Source organism: Colletotrichum paranaense, assembly GCF_030867605.1.
Source record: "Colletotrichum paranaense strain IMI 384185 chromosome Unknown Scaffold_10.1, whole genome shotgun sequence".
NCBI classification, from domain to species: Eukaryota; Fungi; Ascomycota; class Sordariomycetes; order Glomerellales; family Glomerellaceae; genus Colletotrichum; species Colletotrichum paranaense.
Genome location: NW_026848968.1, coordinates 1,279,425 through 1,294,578, shown reverse-complemented (window position 1 = coordinate 1,294,578; position 15,154 = coordinate 1,279,425). Strand labels below are relative to the sequence as shown.

Below are 15,154 nucleotides of genomic sequence, written 5' to 3'. Positions count from 1 at the left end.
TAGACTAGCAATAAACCACTTGCCCATAACCAATGGTGCTTTGAATACTAATGAAAAAACTCCTTGCCTTGCTTTTTGCGACAAGTTTTCTTCTCCTTTTCTAACACACACACACACACTCACATCTTCCTAACCCCCATTTGTGCGGCTCAATCTTTTCTTTCTCGGAATATATGCCCTGCCAGTCTTCCGTGTCTTGACCCAAGATGAGAGAGTCATGGCCGGTTACCACGGCGTTTCCATCATCGAGGCCGTTGGCAGTCACTTCTTCAGCTCCGGGTTTTCAGCCCGGGGTTCTCACTGAACGTGCACGTCACTCGGCACACATTTAGTTGTCCGTCAACCTCCATATGTCGCGCCATAATCCTTAACAATTTCCTGGCAAAAGGAATCAAATTGAACATTCCACTCTTGAATGCGCTGGCCCTTCGTTCCCTTTCCTATTTCACCCAGGTCGATATCCAACGCCCATTCCTTGTCATCTTGGTCTTCAAAATTGGACCAGCGCAGGCTGTTTTGCGCAAGGGCACCCTGCCACAACGTGTTAATAACGAAAAAGCACCAAAAATTGTAAAAGGAATCATACCAGTCCAGCGAGGCCAACGTTATCAAACCCTTGAATGACCTGATAGAAGTCGTAGCTCAGTCCGGCGGCGTCCTGTCCCAGCATTGCAGGATCATCGTTGCTGATAGCCGTCGTGACTCCGTGCGCAATCATAGCTGGCAAGGGATGATGCAGAATATCCGTAGCCAGCTGAAGTACCTCATTGGAGATGGGACACACCTCAACCATGATGTTATTCTTCTTCACAGCATGGATCAACTCGGGATGCTTGTAGAGCGAGAATCCGTGGCCGATCCTTCGTGTCCCCAGAAGAACAGCGTCGAACAGATTGAGATCGGTCGAATTACCATCGCCGAGTGTCTCCCCTGCGTGGAGGAAGAAGGGCATGGTGAGATTTTTCTCCTTCGCCTCCTGCTGAAACCACAATAGCTCCGGCGCAAGATCGAGCAGCGTACGGCCCAGGTCTTCCTGGGAGACTAAATCGTATCCGCTGAATAGCTCTGAAAAGTGGTTTTTCAGCTCCAACGCACTTTTCATGCCTACGCAACAATCATTAGCCTCTGTAATCATTGTGTGTAATATTGCATCTATGTAGAGGTTTGACTCACTTGCTAGGATCTGATCCGTCGGCTTAGATCGCTGGTCTGCCCAAATAACCCGAGCACCGTAAAAGGGAGCTAGAGTAGCGTCGGTTTGTAAGGTATCGTTGTGCTGACCCTTGAAGTAGGCAAGCTCTTCCTCCATGAGACCCCACCATTTCTTACCGTCAGTGTCATCCGATGCTGGTGCCCCAGTCAGTACCAGCTTGCCCGCCGCGCCTCCAGAACGGATCTCAACCCAGCTGATCCTATCTCTCGCGAGTTCGTCAAAGAGATTCCTCCAGAAACTTCGTACAACGGGCTCGTAGATCAGCATAGTCCCTGCTGTGCCAAACAAGGGCTGGAAGCGACGCCAAATTTCATCGACTCCTAATTCGTGCTGTATCGCCACGTCGGGAGCAAGCACCAACTTGCTCATGATGAAATCGCGGAACGCAGGCTCTCCCCCGGGAAACTGCTCGATGGCAGTTGTGACAGTCACAACCTGGCCTGTGTAGTTTGCGGAGGCGATGTCGGCCCACTGGCTGACGGTGGCAGAGTTTGGCGGTAAGAACGTAGGCTGAGATGCAATGCGCCCTTCCGCGGTGCCAATAGTCTTTGTGGTCTTGAATAGCATCCCTTCCACGGAGATGACGGAAGAAAGCAAAGTGTTGTAAGGGAGCATGGCTGAGAGATGCGCATGAAGTAAAGCGCCTTTCGGCATACGTTGGACGACTTTCCACAAGGTCGTGTTTGCGATCTTTGGGCGGGCTAAGGCGAACATCTCGCCAGCAAAGCTTCCATTGTTCAGATTCCAAACTGTCTTCATCTCCTTCTGTCGAATATTCTGAACGATCCTATCTGCGTGGGCGCAATCCGCAGACAGACTCTCTCTAAACTTGGCATCCGTTTCGCATCAGTTAGTCAAAGGTTCGTTGGCAGGCACCAGCCTTGAGACATACCTTGTCGCTCTGTCTTCTCTAACGCAATCATGAGATCCCTCGCCCGGTTGTGCTGGTCTATGATGAAGCCTGTCTCTTGGAATTGAGCTCTTTCCTGGAGCTCATCTCTCTCGAGAAGGGGATGAGACGCCGCCAGGGCAGAAAGGAGAAAAGTCGTGAAGAACTTTGAGAGATTCATGATGGACGAAAGATCCCGAGGTAAGGTAGTCTTAGTGCTGCCTGCCCGAGATGCGATTGACAATGATGCGAAAATCCCATTAGCGGTCCCTTGCAGGCTGTCTTGCAGGCTGTTTTATAGATCTCCATTTTACTCCGGGACGTGAGGCTTGAGACAGTCCATGGTTTCCCGGACTGCACACGGAATGACCCAGAGTCAACGGAAGCACCGTGTCACGGGCCGACCCCGCCGTTTCTTAAGAATCATGCCATTTCCTGTAGCTCGCCTGCTTAGTGCAACTTCAATCTCCAGAGTCCGAACCGTCATGCAGAGGGCCGTTCATTTGATGCAGTGCTCCTTTGCAGCAATTCCCTTCCGTAGGCCCATCGCATTCTGCTATACAGAGTCTCATCCGCTCGTTGCCTATTTCAGCTGTGTCACTGATTCAAAGTCCGACTGAGACACTGCCATAATTTGACAAGTCTCAGTCACTAGGTCGTTCTTCGACCAACAATATTTCAAGCCTAGTTCATTCTGCGGGAAAATCAAGACGCTTTCGTTGGGGGCTTGCGATTATCGAGCTGAGACTCCCGCCTCGGCCATGCGTTATCGCGGCAAGGCACGCAGCTTGGTGTTTAGTAGATGTTCTAGGAAAGAGAAACCGCAAATTGCTGGCGTTGTAGGCATTCTCCAGACCAAACGCTGTCTTGCACTTGCTCTACTTAATTGAGACTTCCGACTTAGTATTTTTCTCGTTCTTGTTCTTCTGGAGTGCTCAGTGTCCAGCTTAGCAGCGATTCGTCCCGGTTCGTAGCGGAGTCGCTCTGAGCCATCTTCCTAGTCTTAATGCCAGGCAGTGCAGCAAGTTCATGACATTAGGGTTGAAACTAGCATATGTCCCAAAGTGCCTGAAAATTCAACACGTGGATATATTATTTGAACCAGACGGTATTGGTCAGACACTATACCCGCCAAGTTCCGGATCCGGCGCGTCTTCGATGATAATCGCTGGAAGCCTCCGTTTTTGAGCTAGCGTTTGAGACACACCGAACACGGTACAAGAGACTCACGTGGAACACTTGATTCACAATGCTTAATACTGTATTCGGACGACGTCTTGAGATGAGATGGCAATCCGATTGCCTTACTCAATAATATGCAAAAGCTGATCAAGAATCAGATGGGAAAAGCCGAATCAGTAAGAAGGCATTTGAAAGTACATCAGAAACCGAGTTGTGTACTCAGACCTTTGGAGTCAATATGTTACAAACGTAATGCGCCGGCGATGAGGAGGCTTTCCTCACGGCTTGCCGGATTGTAGAGATAAGAATGAATCAAAAAGACTTCAAGAACGTTACATATTCGTATACTAATGTCAAATTACAGTGAACCAGACTCCGCGCATCCTTGCGACCACTCAGGCATGTGGCTATGGATTAACGAGTCCGTCCAGTCGACTGAGAGAGTCGGAGTTTTTGACTTCAACAGTCTATTCGCCTCCATCTCTAAGATTGATCGGTTTAGTTGCATTACAATAATCTAAATCTCAGTAAGGTAGAGTGATTACTCTGAAAGTACATGATTGTATGCATTAGTAGGGCACAAGATAGGAAAGGTCATTCACTGCAGCCTTTTCTCGCCCCCGTGGCCCAGCTTCCATCTTTAGCAACCGGAGAGTCAGCCCTTTCACTGCCAAACATGTTCTGCCTTCACTTTCGCAAATTGGAAGGTTGCTCCAGGTCCCAGAGTTCAATCTTGCTCCCAGGTTTCTTCGTAATCCCGCTTGGAGAAGTAGAACCTATGCGAGCGATAGGTCACACACGTTGCGCTATCAAGTATCGGATCTCAGAAAGGCAGTAGCAGGTAGTTCCCTCGGACTCATAACAATGTTACCTCTAGCCAAAGTTTCTAGTTTGTGTCATATTACAAAAGAAAACAGACGCGAGGGACTTGATCGGCGCCAAGCATGCAAAGCCAGCTTGGTATGATGTCATGAACTGAGCAGCGCGTGGAAAATAAACCCAATTAAAGGGGTTCCGAGTCCTCCCCTGAAGCGCTCACGATGAAATTTTCAAAGTTCGCATTCCGCAGGTGTCTGTATCAATTCAATCTAAAATGAAGCTCCTCGGCATTCTATCCATAATATCAGCGGCGACTTCGCTTCGCCTAGAACCCAACTACACCTCATCTGCAGGGGTAGAGATCTTCAATCCCTCAATTATGTTCCCGCCTACTGGCCCATGGAGTCTGATGTCAAAGGCAGGAAGTACTGTTTACGTCGCCGGTACATAACCACATGCCTCGCGTTACCCGCCATAGCCACTGACAAATGCGCGGGAGCAGGCATGCGCGGCATTTACCCATCTAACAATACCCTTGCTCCGGTGGGTATTGACCGGATCCGCCAAGCTTACGCCAACATGATCCAACTTGCCGAGCTTGCTGGCACTGATCGGTTTTCGGCAGTACGTCTTGTTGTGTATGTGACCGATATGTATCGGTATAGGCCTCTGTGCAATCAGGCACAGACGGAGCTTTGGGGGAACGACCCCAATAGACAACCCCCTCGGTCGATCATTGAAGTCCAGAGACTGAACGACGATGATATTGTAGAGGTGGAAGGGACTTTCCTGGTTGCCTGATGCTTCTAAGTGAATACTTTCACTTGGCGTCCATCTATGGGCACCCATGAAGCACGTGGAGGGGAATTGCTGAGGATGACGCTGAAGTGTATGTCCGACATAATCAATAAAGTTGAGCTTTGGGGAGTAAGTATTTCTTATGGCAAGTTGGCGGGGGAGATACAAGTCGAGCTAGGCTTCAATACGCATACAAGAGCCTACCGAGAAGGAACTGTAGTCTTCACCCTTCTTATTATTCTAAAATTAACAGAAGCGATAGCACGTGTATAGAGACATCGCCAGTCATATTTCATCTAGACACTCTCGTCCTCTCCAGCGGCCTTTTTGATCCTTCTCTTGTTCCGCGTCGAGACCGTTGATTGAGACAGCTCGCTGAAGCTCCACCCAAACTGCCTCACAAGTCGTGGCCATCCTCACACTCGTCATTTCCTGTAAGGAAGGTCTTCTTTACGCCCTTGTCCAAACCACATCGAGTCCCATTGAGTGTGGCCCACATGCTCTTCAACCAGCTCGTTGTTTTGGTACTTTTTGAGTTTCATCCCGCCGGCAAAACGGAGATACCATGCCCCGCTCATCTGCTGGCGCAATGTGGTCTCTTCTCTGAGGTACTCAATGACGAAGACTGTGCCTTCATTCTGGTATTCAAAGTGAAGTGTGTCGGCAACAGGGCGGTCAACCTTGTCATCATGTTCGATGCCTTCAGCATTGAAGCTAACCTTGGATCCATCATCAGCCACGACAGTATCCTTGTGCTGGATCATAAAGGTCTTGACCAGAACAGAGTCGTGCTTCTCGGAGAAAACAATTGCGGATGAGATGACAGTGTAAGGCCCGAGTGTTCCTCGGCCCCAGTACCAATGGTTGATCGTCTGAGCGAGCGGCGCGTTGCCCCAGTTCTTGTCGTGGTATCCATCCCCGCCCACCGTGACTGGCGACTCGCCAGCAATGGTATAAGTAGCGGTGACTTTCCCTTGGGGCACCGCCACGAACCAATCAAAATATTCGTTGTCCTTGGACCACACGTGGCCGTTTCCAGGGCGCCAGGGCGAGGTCGTGTTGGTCATTTGGATGTCGATATCAAGGCTCTCGACCGTCACGCGAATGTGATACTCCTTGAGCCCCGTGCCACGGAAGAAGTTGACAACGCCATCTTTAGTGATGGTGACATCGCACTCATCTCTGCTGGAGTGGAACTCATCTGGGTTGTAGGCTTGCAAGACATTGCAGACTCGGCCATCGGGTGTCTCGAGTTGGATCTGAATCTTGGGTTCGAGTCCAACTTGAGGGCTGGTGAAGAGCTTGGTATGGAATACCACCATGAGCTTTCCGCCATTGGCCAGGTGAGAGTCGAAGTACCACCATTCGAATACACCGGGTTGAGAAGGGTCGGTTCTCAGGGAGTCTTCCCATGGTTCAACCTTTGTTGTTGAAAGGGAATGCTCGGGACGTTGGTTTCGGACGGAGAGCGAAGAGAGTGTCATAATTCTTGTGTCCTGTGGGATGAAGTTCAGACGGATTATTCGAGAAGCAAACAACGTAAATTTATCTGCTATCTTAATAAATAGCCGCTCCATCACTATCTCGGGACATACTGATATTATATAGGCGCCAGTCATTGCTGGCTAACGGGCATACGGACGCGTAGTAGTCCGGCGTATCTTTTGTCTCTCCAATTATTAAGGTTTCGTTTGAACTCTGTCACCAGTAATAACAGCTCAATGGTACGGTCATAAGACTTGGCTTGCCAATTAATAATCGACGTCAGTTAAACTCGCGGATATTGCGGCCCGTTAAACCCGTTTTCGGGAAGTGGGACTACTCGCCTAAAGGTGTTTCCAGATCGTCCAGGTCCTACCTTAATTATACTGCGAAGGCGATACCCACAACAACTACACATTGACGTCCAAACGTGAAGCTGAGGTGACTTAAGATGTTGCTCGACCTCAGATAGCAGTGGTAAAGAGAAAAACACATCTGATTTATTGCTACTTCTTCCTTCGTCCCAACGCGACAGCGTCGGCGGAACGTTTAAGCAGGCAATTACTTTAAATGGCAATCAGTTCAATATTGCGAACTATATTCATAGAGATGACTGCTATCTCGCGGTTACGATGCTGTGCTATAAACCGAGAACCTCACGTTCGCATCCTTAGGAAAGCCAGGATGTTTCTGAACAATACTCATTGTTCAATGGTTGGGTACTACGGGTACTGTATCGATGGCCTGATACCCATTACAAGTCCCATCTAAGACCAGCTTGATCCTCTTATATTGGATGACTTTTTGTTATGTTATCTGATGTAGTACCAAAGAAGTAGCAGAGGCAGAAGCGCATGAGTATCGTTTGAATAACTTAAGTCCCATCATTGGCAATGCAAGTTCTGCTGTTATTCAGACTACGGTATGTCCCAGGGGTAGACTAAATATGGTATATCGATCCCAAATACTTCTAACAGGCCCTCATAGTGACTGATCTTCGTACAAAATCGGAAGAAAGTCGACTGGCTGAGGTAGATGGTGCAATGGTAATGATCTGCCGTTATACTTTCTGCTTTGGCAAAGACATGTTGACGAGAATACACCCAGACATCAATGAGAATACACAGATACCTATGACCCGAGGGCTTAGTAGCTGTGGGGCTCGAAACCAGGTGCACTGAATACTTCACCTTTCCACCTTCCAGGCTAGTAGTGGTGAATATCGAGATTCGTTTTTGCCTACCAGACTTTGTTGTCCTCCCGGCGGAAAGCACGACCTTGACCGCGTTTCTCCTTTCTCCCCCCCTTCATTCACCTTTTCTGGCTTTTCAAAGCGGCCGGCGAGGAAGGCAAAAATTTCCAGTCCCAACATTCACCTCGCCACCTTTTTCTACCTTTCATACTCTACTCCGTCGATCTGAAGTCGGTCTTCTCCGTCAACTTCGGTTTGATTGCTTCACGGACAGAAGTTGATCAAAATCACAACAACTTTCTTGTCTCCCTCGAGGATCACAAAGGCCCTTATCAAGGCGGTCGCTCTTGCGTGAACGGTCTTGCATTTGGCCTCTGAAAGCACAGCCGATAATCTGCCAGGTACCTAAACCCGATCACGTTGTTCCATCTCTTGTATTCAGCCTGGCGAACAACTATTGACTGTCATCTAGTACCAGAATCCCCCCTCAGAGTAAAGAGATCACTCGAAACTCATACAGTCCACCGTTCACATTGCACTCAGATACTCACGATCAAATCATTGATGATGGCGACCCTAAATGATCTCCCTCCAGAAATCATATATCAGATGTTCCCATCATCCTCTTTACGGGAACAGTTCTCTGTCACCAACACGGATGCAGATCTGGCCAAACAGATTCAACCAGCTTGGTCCTCAGCCTTGAATCTCTCACGTACCTGCAGAAAGTATCGGCACATGCTGGTTCCCGAGCTCTACCGAAATATCAGCATCCATGGATCCAACAGCTTCCAAAAGCTCAAGTGCTTCATTCAGTTTCTGATCAACAACAAAGATGTTGCCGTCAATATCCGAAGACTGTATCTACACTTAGATCCTAGCAACATGGAGACCAAGGACTTTGCAGAGGCGGATCTCGAATGGAGTCACTGGGCTGCTAGACAGTCGGGCGCCCCGTCACCGTACTACCTCTGGCACTCGGAAGATGGGAAGCTTCTCCAAATGTCGGAATCTCGATGCTCCAGAACTCGGATCTTACACCTTGGCATTCTTCTCGAGATCATTCTTTCGCGTGTACACGGAGTACAAGAGCTAGGTCTCGCAGTGCCGGGAGGCCTGTTTTGCGACCAGTACGGCCCATGGTCCAGAACCGAGCTCGATGGCCTACTATGGACTGGGGAGCCAGGCCCTTCAGATCCCCTCAAGATTCGGACCTTTCGGGGTGTTCAGCGACCACTTCCGAATATCAAGATGCTCGCTGTACGTCTGAGTTGCCTTCCAAAGAGTCATCCAGACGCAACTATCACGCCTCTTGATCTTAACCATCTACTTCATTTCGCTCCGAACGCCAGATCGATTTTCATTGCAAGTCGGGATGGACAACCAGCCTCACCTCTCGATACCCACTCACAATGGTCCAATGTTACTTGTCTGACCATCACCGAGACATTTCTGGATGAACAGAAGATCCGGGGGATGATCCAAGGCTGCGCCTCCCTTGTCTCTTTCAAGTATCTGAACTCCCGGGCAGATGCATACGTTCCACACTGGCCTGTGTCATCCGAAGAGGTTGTTACCATACTCCAGGAGCACCAGAACACGATGACTACCCTCCTCACTCTCTGCCTTGATCTCAATGACTGGTATCGTGGAGAGTATGAGGCTATCAGAAGTCTTTCAGACTTCAGCAATCTGGAGAATCTCTGGGTCGATGCCTCGAGTGTATTGAAGAAAGTCAAATATGGCTCCTCCAGTCGTTCAGAAGAGCACAAGCGACTGACACACAAGCTCAGTACTTCTTTGCCCACCTCAATCAAGCGTCTTCACCTGGCAGGTAACGAGCCTCAAGTTCGTCATAACATGTGCGAGGTGTTGACAGATCGCGAGAAGTTCCCCAATTTGAGATTGGTTGAGCTGGAGGACTTCGTTCGGAGATTCCCAGAACTTTGGGATCCAAATGAGGACGACAGCGACGAAGACGACACGGACCAGAACGATCTCGGCGATGATGATGACGACTTGGCTTTCTCAATTATGAATGATGGTGACGGCTATGGCGGCGGAAGCTACCTGCAAGATGGTGATGCTAAGGAGGAAGACATCGGCGAGACCAACAAAGACACCAACTTGTCATGCCAGGAACGATTCATTAGGGCGGGTATCGAATCTCCAAGCACCGTGTGCACGCTTGGAGAGTTGTGGTAAAGGAGTTCCCTTTGAGGGGGCAAGAAAACAATCGCCCTTTCACAGCTATACATTCCGATGGACTATAGAACATGACACAATCCCAGCTGCATTCAGAGATGCAAGCCGAGAAGTGGACATTAATTATACCGTCCCGGGCATTCGACATCTCCTCATAGACACCATAGATAAACAAAGAGGCTCTTGGCGAATTCTTGATGCTCCAGCCTGCTTATAAAGCCCTTTTTATACCCTGACTTTACTTGATATTACTACAATGACCTTGTCACTTTGCTTAAGGTGATTCTCTATTACCTTGTTCCAATAACACAATTGATCGGTGAGTGAGGCACTGTAGATTTCTAGTACAGAAAGAATAATATCGGCTCGACTTTGAGGCACACTTGCTTTAGGGAAAACGCGCTTTGGCATCAGGGCAGTCGTGGAGTATCAGCTGGCTACCTACTTACGTATGATTTTGAATTGCTGTACAAAAACACACTGCTCTGTTCTTTCAAGTGGAAGGATGATATTTTAGAGGGATAGATGATTCTGCGTGATATCCAAGCAAACCACACGTTTGGGGAACAATAGAGAAGGAAGCAATAAAATAGCGATGTGGAAAATTCTTCTGTCGTTCCTTCCTTGAACGTAAGTCCTCGTCTGCGTTCCTTCCCAGGCACAAATTCACCTTTTTTGTGTTTTTTCTTCTTTTTTTCCCCCAGTCGTCTTTTTCTCTCTTGCCCAACTCACCACTCTTCTTCCACCCACCCAGCTCGACTGCTTCTTCACGCCACCCTACCTCTTCCAGCCTTTTTTTTCCCTCACTTCAACTACCAAGTTCTTCCCTTGAGGTGTTCACAGAAGGAGCCCTTCTCCTCAAGCCAGGGGGCTATAAGACTTTTCTTTCCCATTACTCTGGTTCTTACTAGTGGTCGCTACCCACGACTCGACGCTTGCACTTACCAGTAGCTTCTCTTTCACGCAGTGGCTCCTCACGCGGCACGCTCTCTACCCTCTCATTCTTCTATCGTTCGCAATGCTCACGACTGTTTGAGACGATTTCTTCAATTCGGGCTAACCTTTCCCAGGTGCCGCCGCCGGTTCGGCTGCCACAGTCACTCTTGATTCTTCAACTGTCCCTCTGGCGGCTCACTTCAAGATGGCTGGGCTACAAAACCTCCCCACTGAGGTGGTTCTACACATTGGTTCTTACCTTTGCCCGAAATATACGCCTGGCAAAACACTCCTTCATAACTTCAACAACGACCGGCTCATCCAAAGGGAGCTTTGCGGTCAACGTCAGGCGCTTGTCTCCTTGACACGTACATCCCGTCGCCACTACAAACTATTCACTTCGTTCCTATATGAATCTGTCAGTGTTCATAGCGGGCTCAAAGCCCCTCGGCAGTGGCTGTCGCTGATGAAGACCCTCTCACAAAACGAGGATCTTTGTCGGCTAGTCAAGCAGTTGTACATCCACCTTGACGGCGAGCATGCGTTGTCGTCCGCTGATGTTGCCGATTATGAGTATTTCAGGGACTTGATCACACTGGAGGCTTGGCTGAAGAAGGCTTCTTTGCCCGTGGCGATGCACTCCTTCAATTCCTTTGAGCTGTCCTCTGCTGTTCTCTTCACTCTCGTCAACAATGCCCAAGACTTTATTTTGTCTGCAGAACCGCTGTCTCTTTCCGGAATCTTGGATGCCATCCACGACATGGACGAGATTGTCTCAACCCAACAAACCAACAAGTCAACAATTTCCTCTTTGAAGTCTTTCTCTATGAGAAAGACTTATACCGATGCGGAAAGCCATTGGGCTTGGCCTCGCGAGAGGCTGTTCAACGCCAGGTTCATTGACGGAGCGAAAAACCTGAAAGAGTCTTACATCGTGGGCACAGCTCTCCAGTTCCACAACTGGTCATCGACGCATCTGACAACCCTTGCCTTTAACGACAGTTCAATGCCGCTCCCCGTTCTCGCCAATGCCATTCGAGCCTGTCCTAGACTGGAACGGTTCTTTTGGAAGAAGCCGATACGGAGAGATATGCATCCCTACGCCGTCCACCCGTGGCTGATTCTGGGGGCTCTGGGCATACGTCGGGCCACCCTCCGCACTCTGGTCATCGACTTCAACGGAACCTGTGAGACTGACTTGCAGAGCCCCGCCTTCGAGCTCAGCACCTTCACAAGACTAGAGGCAGCCTGGGTGGACATCAGCGTCTTTGAATCGAACAAGGCCAACTTTACAGACGCAAGCTCTGATCCATTCAATCCGACGGCTGTGGAGGGCAGTCCTCTGATCCGGACCTTGCCGCCTTCACTCCGAAAGCTGCACATATGCGGTTCCATGAATGACTTCATCTTCGATGAGGTTCTTTGGCTGACCAGACCTGGCAACCACGAACCCCGCCACGTTCCGGCAGAGTTCGCGCTTGATGGAGGCTATCTGGATGGCGACATGTTCAAGCTGTGGGATTATCGCAACGACTATGAACATATCCCGACAGCCGATTTAGATCCTCAACCTTTCCTCTGGTAAAGAGTTGCGAATCAGGCGATGACGATCAAGACGCTTTTGGGATGAGACAGGAACAATAACTTTGATTCGGGTTTGGCTTTTGCTTTTCTTCAGGGTATGGATGGGAGGGGGAGTCGAGTGGCAGGGACGATGAGTGGCTGATACAAACGACGGAGAGAGGCGTTGCGGCTTTGGGCCAAGGTCCAAGCTGGGGGTATCAGAAAACAAAGCATGCCATTGCCACAGAGCGTTCCCCCATTCCAGGAACAATTCCATGCTTTCAGAGTTGTCAGTGTATAATATCTTCGCTTCTTCAGAGTCATCAAACACGTTTTTGCTTGTTTTCAAACACCACTGCAGTTTTGCAGAAGTCTACATGTAGTCCACTGCCGTCATAGTGAACTTCGGGTTTGTGACTTATATGTTCCGAGACATGCTTCGCTCTCAAATATAAAGTAAGCCACACGGGCGCGGTGTTAGACAACGGGCGCTAGCTCAAAATGGGACTTCCAGATGGGCGTTGAAAGCGTTTAGCAATGCACGACTTACAACGAAGATTGCCGTGTGGTAGACTTTTAGGGAAATTATTGACTCGAGGGGCGTAGGACACGGGACTCGTGCAGCTACTTAGGTAGGTAGGGGTTCTGCAACCAATTGTCCAATTGGTGGACTCTTCGCCAAACAAACCTTGCCATCTGCCAGGATACAACTCTCCAATGAAGAACTACGATTTCCGACAACTTACAACACCGCCCTTTCATAGCAACAGTCTCAAGCCTAGGCAGAGTGAGCCTTAAGTAAGTAATTCCGAAAGATGAGGGCCTGGCAGTGCTTCTCTCTATTACTCTAGCAGGTCACATGCAAACTCGGCACTATCAGAGGGCTGAAGACACAAAAGGACTCTAGACTCAACATTTCCGGCGGGCAGGGATCACCAGCAAGGAAGGAGGAAACACGGACGCACAATGGTCTGATACGCGCTGCACAATGTGCAGTTGGAACTTGAGAAAGAGGAACCAACCATTTTCAAGTGACGGTGGGTAATTCGCCAAGATGCGGGGGTTTCTCATCCACGGAATCTCGCTACAAATATCTCGCAGCTCTTCTCAGCACCAAAGCGCGCTCTTGGAAGCATTTCTTGGCTCAAAAGTTGTTCTCCAGCGACAATAACAGGACGTACCAGATTCAGAATGTCAAATCCATCACCACACGCTTCGGCGAGCCCAAGAAACGAATCGCAAGATTCGCCGGCAGCTCCTACAGCCACTGAGCCCGATGCCGCTGCGACCGAGCCTGCAGCGATTGACGTCGATGATGGAGCAAGCGTACGTCTGCAGAGTACTCTGGTACATCAATCATGGAAACTAATGACTAGGTCTTACGGGCGGCTAGGAAAATGCGTCCACGATTGATGATCAAATGTACGCAAGCCTCACTACTGCCTTTCAAGGTCTGGGCTCTTGGGGACGAGGAGCTAATCGTCGCAGGTCCTCATACACAGCCTCGCTCACGTCTTCAGTCGTGGATTACCCAACAGAGTACGGCCGTCGGTACCATGCTTTCCGCGCTGGAGGTATGTAACAGGAGCCCTGGTGTTATTATGTAGAGCTCTACGCCCTGGTCTTCATGATGACTAACAGAAAGTACTAAGCGTACAACTTTCCCAACGACGAGGTCTTAGCCCTGTCTTGTCGCTGGAAAGATGCCTGGGCTGAACATTAGGGTGTAGGACGAAATGGACCGCCTCGATTTGGTGCACACATTGATGGTCAAGACCATTGGAAACAAGCTGTTCCTTGCGCCTATCAACAAATCAACATTGCATCGGGTTCTGGATGTTGGTACTGGCACTGGCATTTGTACGTTGCAAATACGCTACTTTGCAATCTCTGCCGTCTTCTAAGTTCTCATACTTATAGGGTCCATCGAGATGGGGGACCTGTTCCCTGAAGCCGAGGTACGGTGGCCTTGACCTCGCCTGCAACCCGTATGGAGAAGAGTACTAAGAGTGTGTTAGATCATCGGCAATGATCTGAGTGCCATCCAGCCAAAGTGGTATGTCCACCAGCACCAAGGCATTGAATCAAACATGCCAGAACCGAAAAAATGGTGGTTCGCTAAGAGCTCATCGCAACAGGGTCCCGCCGAATGTCAAGTTCGAAATAGATGATGTCGAGAGCGAGTGGGTTGGGCAGAACAAGTACGACTTCATCTTCAGTCGATACCTGTCCGGCTCGCTAGCAGACTGGCCAACCTACGTCAACAGGGTGTCTCAGTAAGTTCCCAGATTCTAGACTTCCCGTACTTTCTAACAGCGCGTCCAGAAATCTCAATCCTGGCGGTTGGGCCGAATTCCAGGACTGGAGCTTCATGCTCCAAAGCGACGACGGCACGCTCAAGGACACCGCTATCCAGCGCTGGGCCGACACCTTCATGGACGCCTGCAAGGTATTTGGACGCGACGCCCAGATCGGTCCCAAGCTCAAAGACCTGGTACAAGATAACACCGACCTTATCAACGTCCACCACGTGCCGTTCAAGATCCCCAATGGTCCCTGGCCCAAGGACGCACATCTCAGAGACCTTGGGATGTGTAACTTGATTCAACTCCTGGAAGGGCTCGAGGGATTCTCGCTCAAGCTCCTCTGCGGAGGTCTTGCTTGGACGAAGGAGGAAGTACTGGTCCTGTGCTCTCAAGTTCGTGGGGAGTTGAAATCGGGCAAGGTACATGCGTGGTATCATTAGTAAGTTGTCGCCATGAGATGAGATGTTCAACCACCTGGGCTGTTTACTGACTCTATGCGCAGTGACGTTGTCTATGGACAGAAGCCGGAGAAGGAAGAATAAGAGCCAGGGGACGTGTTGCGTAAAGTG

General features: G+C 49.6%; 6 protein-coding genes across 6 annotated transcripts; 4 read left to right on the top strand and 2 right to left on the bottom strand.

The window, feature by feature from the left end:
- Positions 1–339: 339 nt before the first annotated feature.
- CPAR01_12122 (adenosine deaminase) lies at positions 340–2,283 on the bottom strand (the record flags this gene model as incomplete). Its single annotated transcript, XM_060496380.1, has 4 exons — positions 340–531; positions 587–1,125; positions 1,174–2,004; positions 2,106–2,283. 4 exons carry the CDS (start codon positions 2,281–2,283, stop codon positions 340–342), a joined length of 1,740 nt encoding a protein of 579 aa, XP_060345165.1.
- Positions 2,284–4,228: 1,945 nt separating this feature from the next.
- CPAR01_12121 (endoribonuclease L-PSP) lies at positions 4,229–4,554 on the top strand (the record flags this gene model as incomplete). The annotated part of the gene is made up of 2 exons (XM_060496379.1): positions 4,229–4,244; positions 4,340–4,554. 2 exons carry the CDS (start codon positions 4,229–4,231, stop codon positions 4,552–4,554), a joined length of 231 nt encoding a protein of 76 aa, XP_060345164.1.
- Positions 4,555–5,326: 772 nt separating this feature from the next.
- On the bottom strand, positions 5,327–6,385 carry CPAR01_12120 (uncharacterized protein; the record flags this gene model as incomplete). Its single annotated transcript, XM_060496378.1, has 1 exon — positions 5,327–6,385. One exon carries the CDS (start codon positions 6,383–6,385, stop codon positions 5,327–5,329), a length of 1,059 nt encoding a protein of 352 aa, XP_060345163.1.
- Positions 6,386–8,142: 1,757 nt separating this feature from the next.
- CPAR01_12119 (uncharacterized protein) lies at positions 8,143–9,780 on the top strand (the record flags this gene model as incomplete). The annotated part of the gene is made up of 1 exon (XM_060496377.1): positions 8,143–9,780. One exon carries the CDS (start codon positions 8,143–8,145, stop codon positions 9,778–9,780), a length of 1,638 nt encoding a protein of 545 aa, XP_060345162.1.
- Positions 9,781–10,921: 1,141 nt separating this feature from the next.
- CPAR01_12118 (uncharacterized protein) lies at positions 10,922–12,301 on the top strand (the record flags this gene model as incomplete). Its single annotated transcript, XM_060496376.1, has 1 exon — positions 10,922–12,301. The coding sequence occupies one exon, from the start codon at positions 10,922–10,924 to the stop codon at positions 12,299–12,301; it is 1,380 nt and encodes a 459-aa protein (XP_060345161.1).
- A 1,169-nt stretch (positions 12,302–13,470) lies between these two features.
- On the top strand, positions 13,471–15,127 carry CPAR01_12117 (methyltransferase domain-containing protein; the record flags this gene model as incomplete). The annotated part of the gene is made up of 9 exons (XM_060496375.1): positions 13,471–13,605; positions 13,673–13,853; positions 13,932–13,954; positions 14,010–14,139; positions 14,200–14,237; positions 14,298–14,335; positions 14,418–14,555; positions 14,605–15,024; positions 15,088–15,127. The coding sequence occupies 9 exons, from the start codon at positions 13,471–13,473 to the stop codon at positions 15,125–15,127; spliced, it is 1,143 nt and encodes a 380-aa protein (XP_060345160.1).
- Between the last annotated feature and the right edge of the window lie 27 nt (positions 15,128–15,154).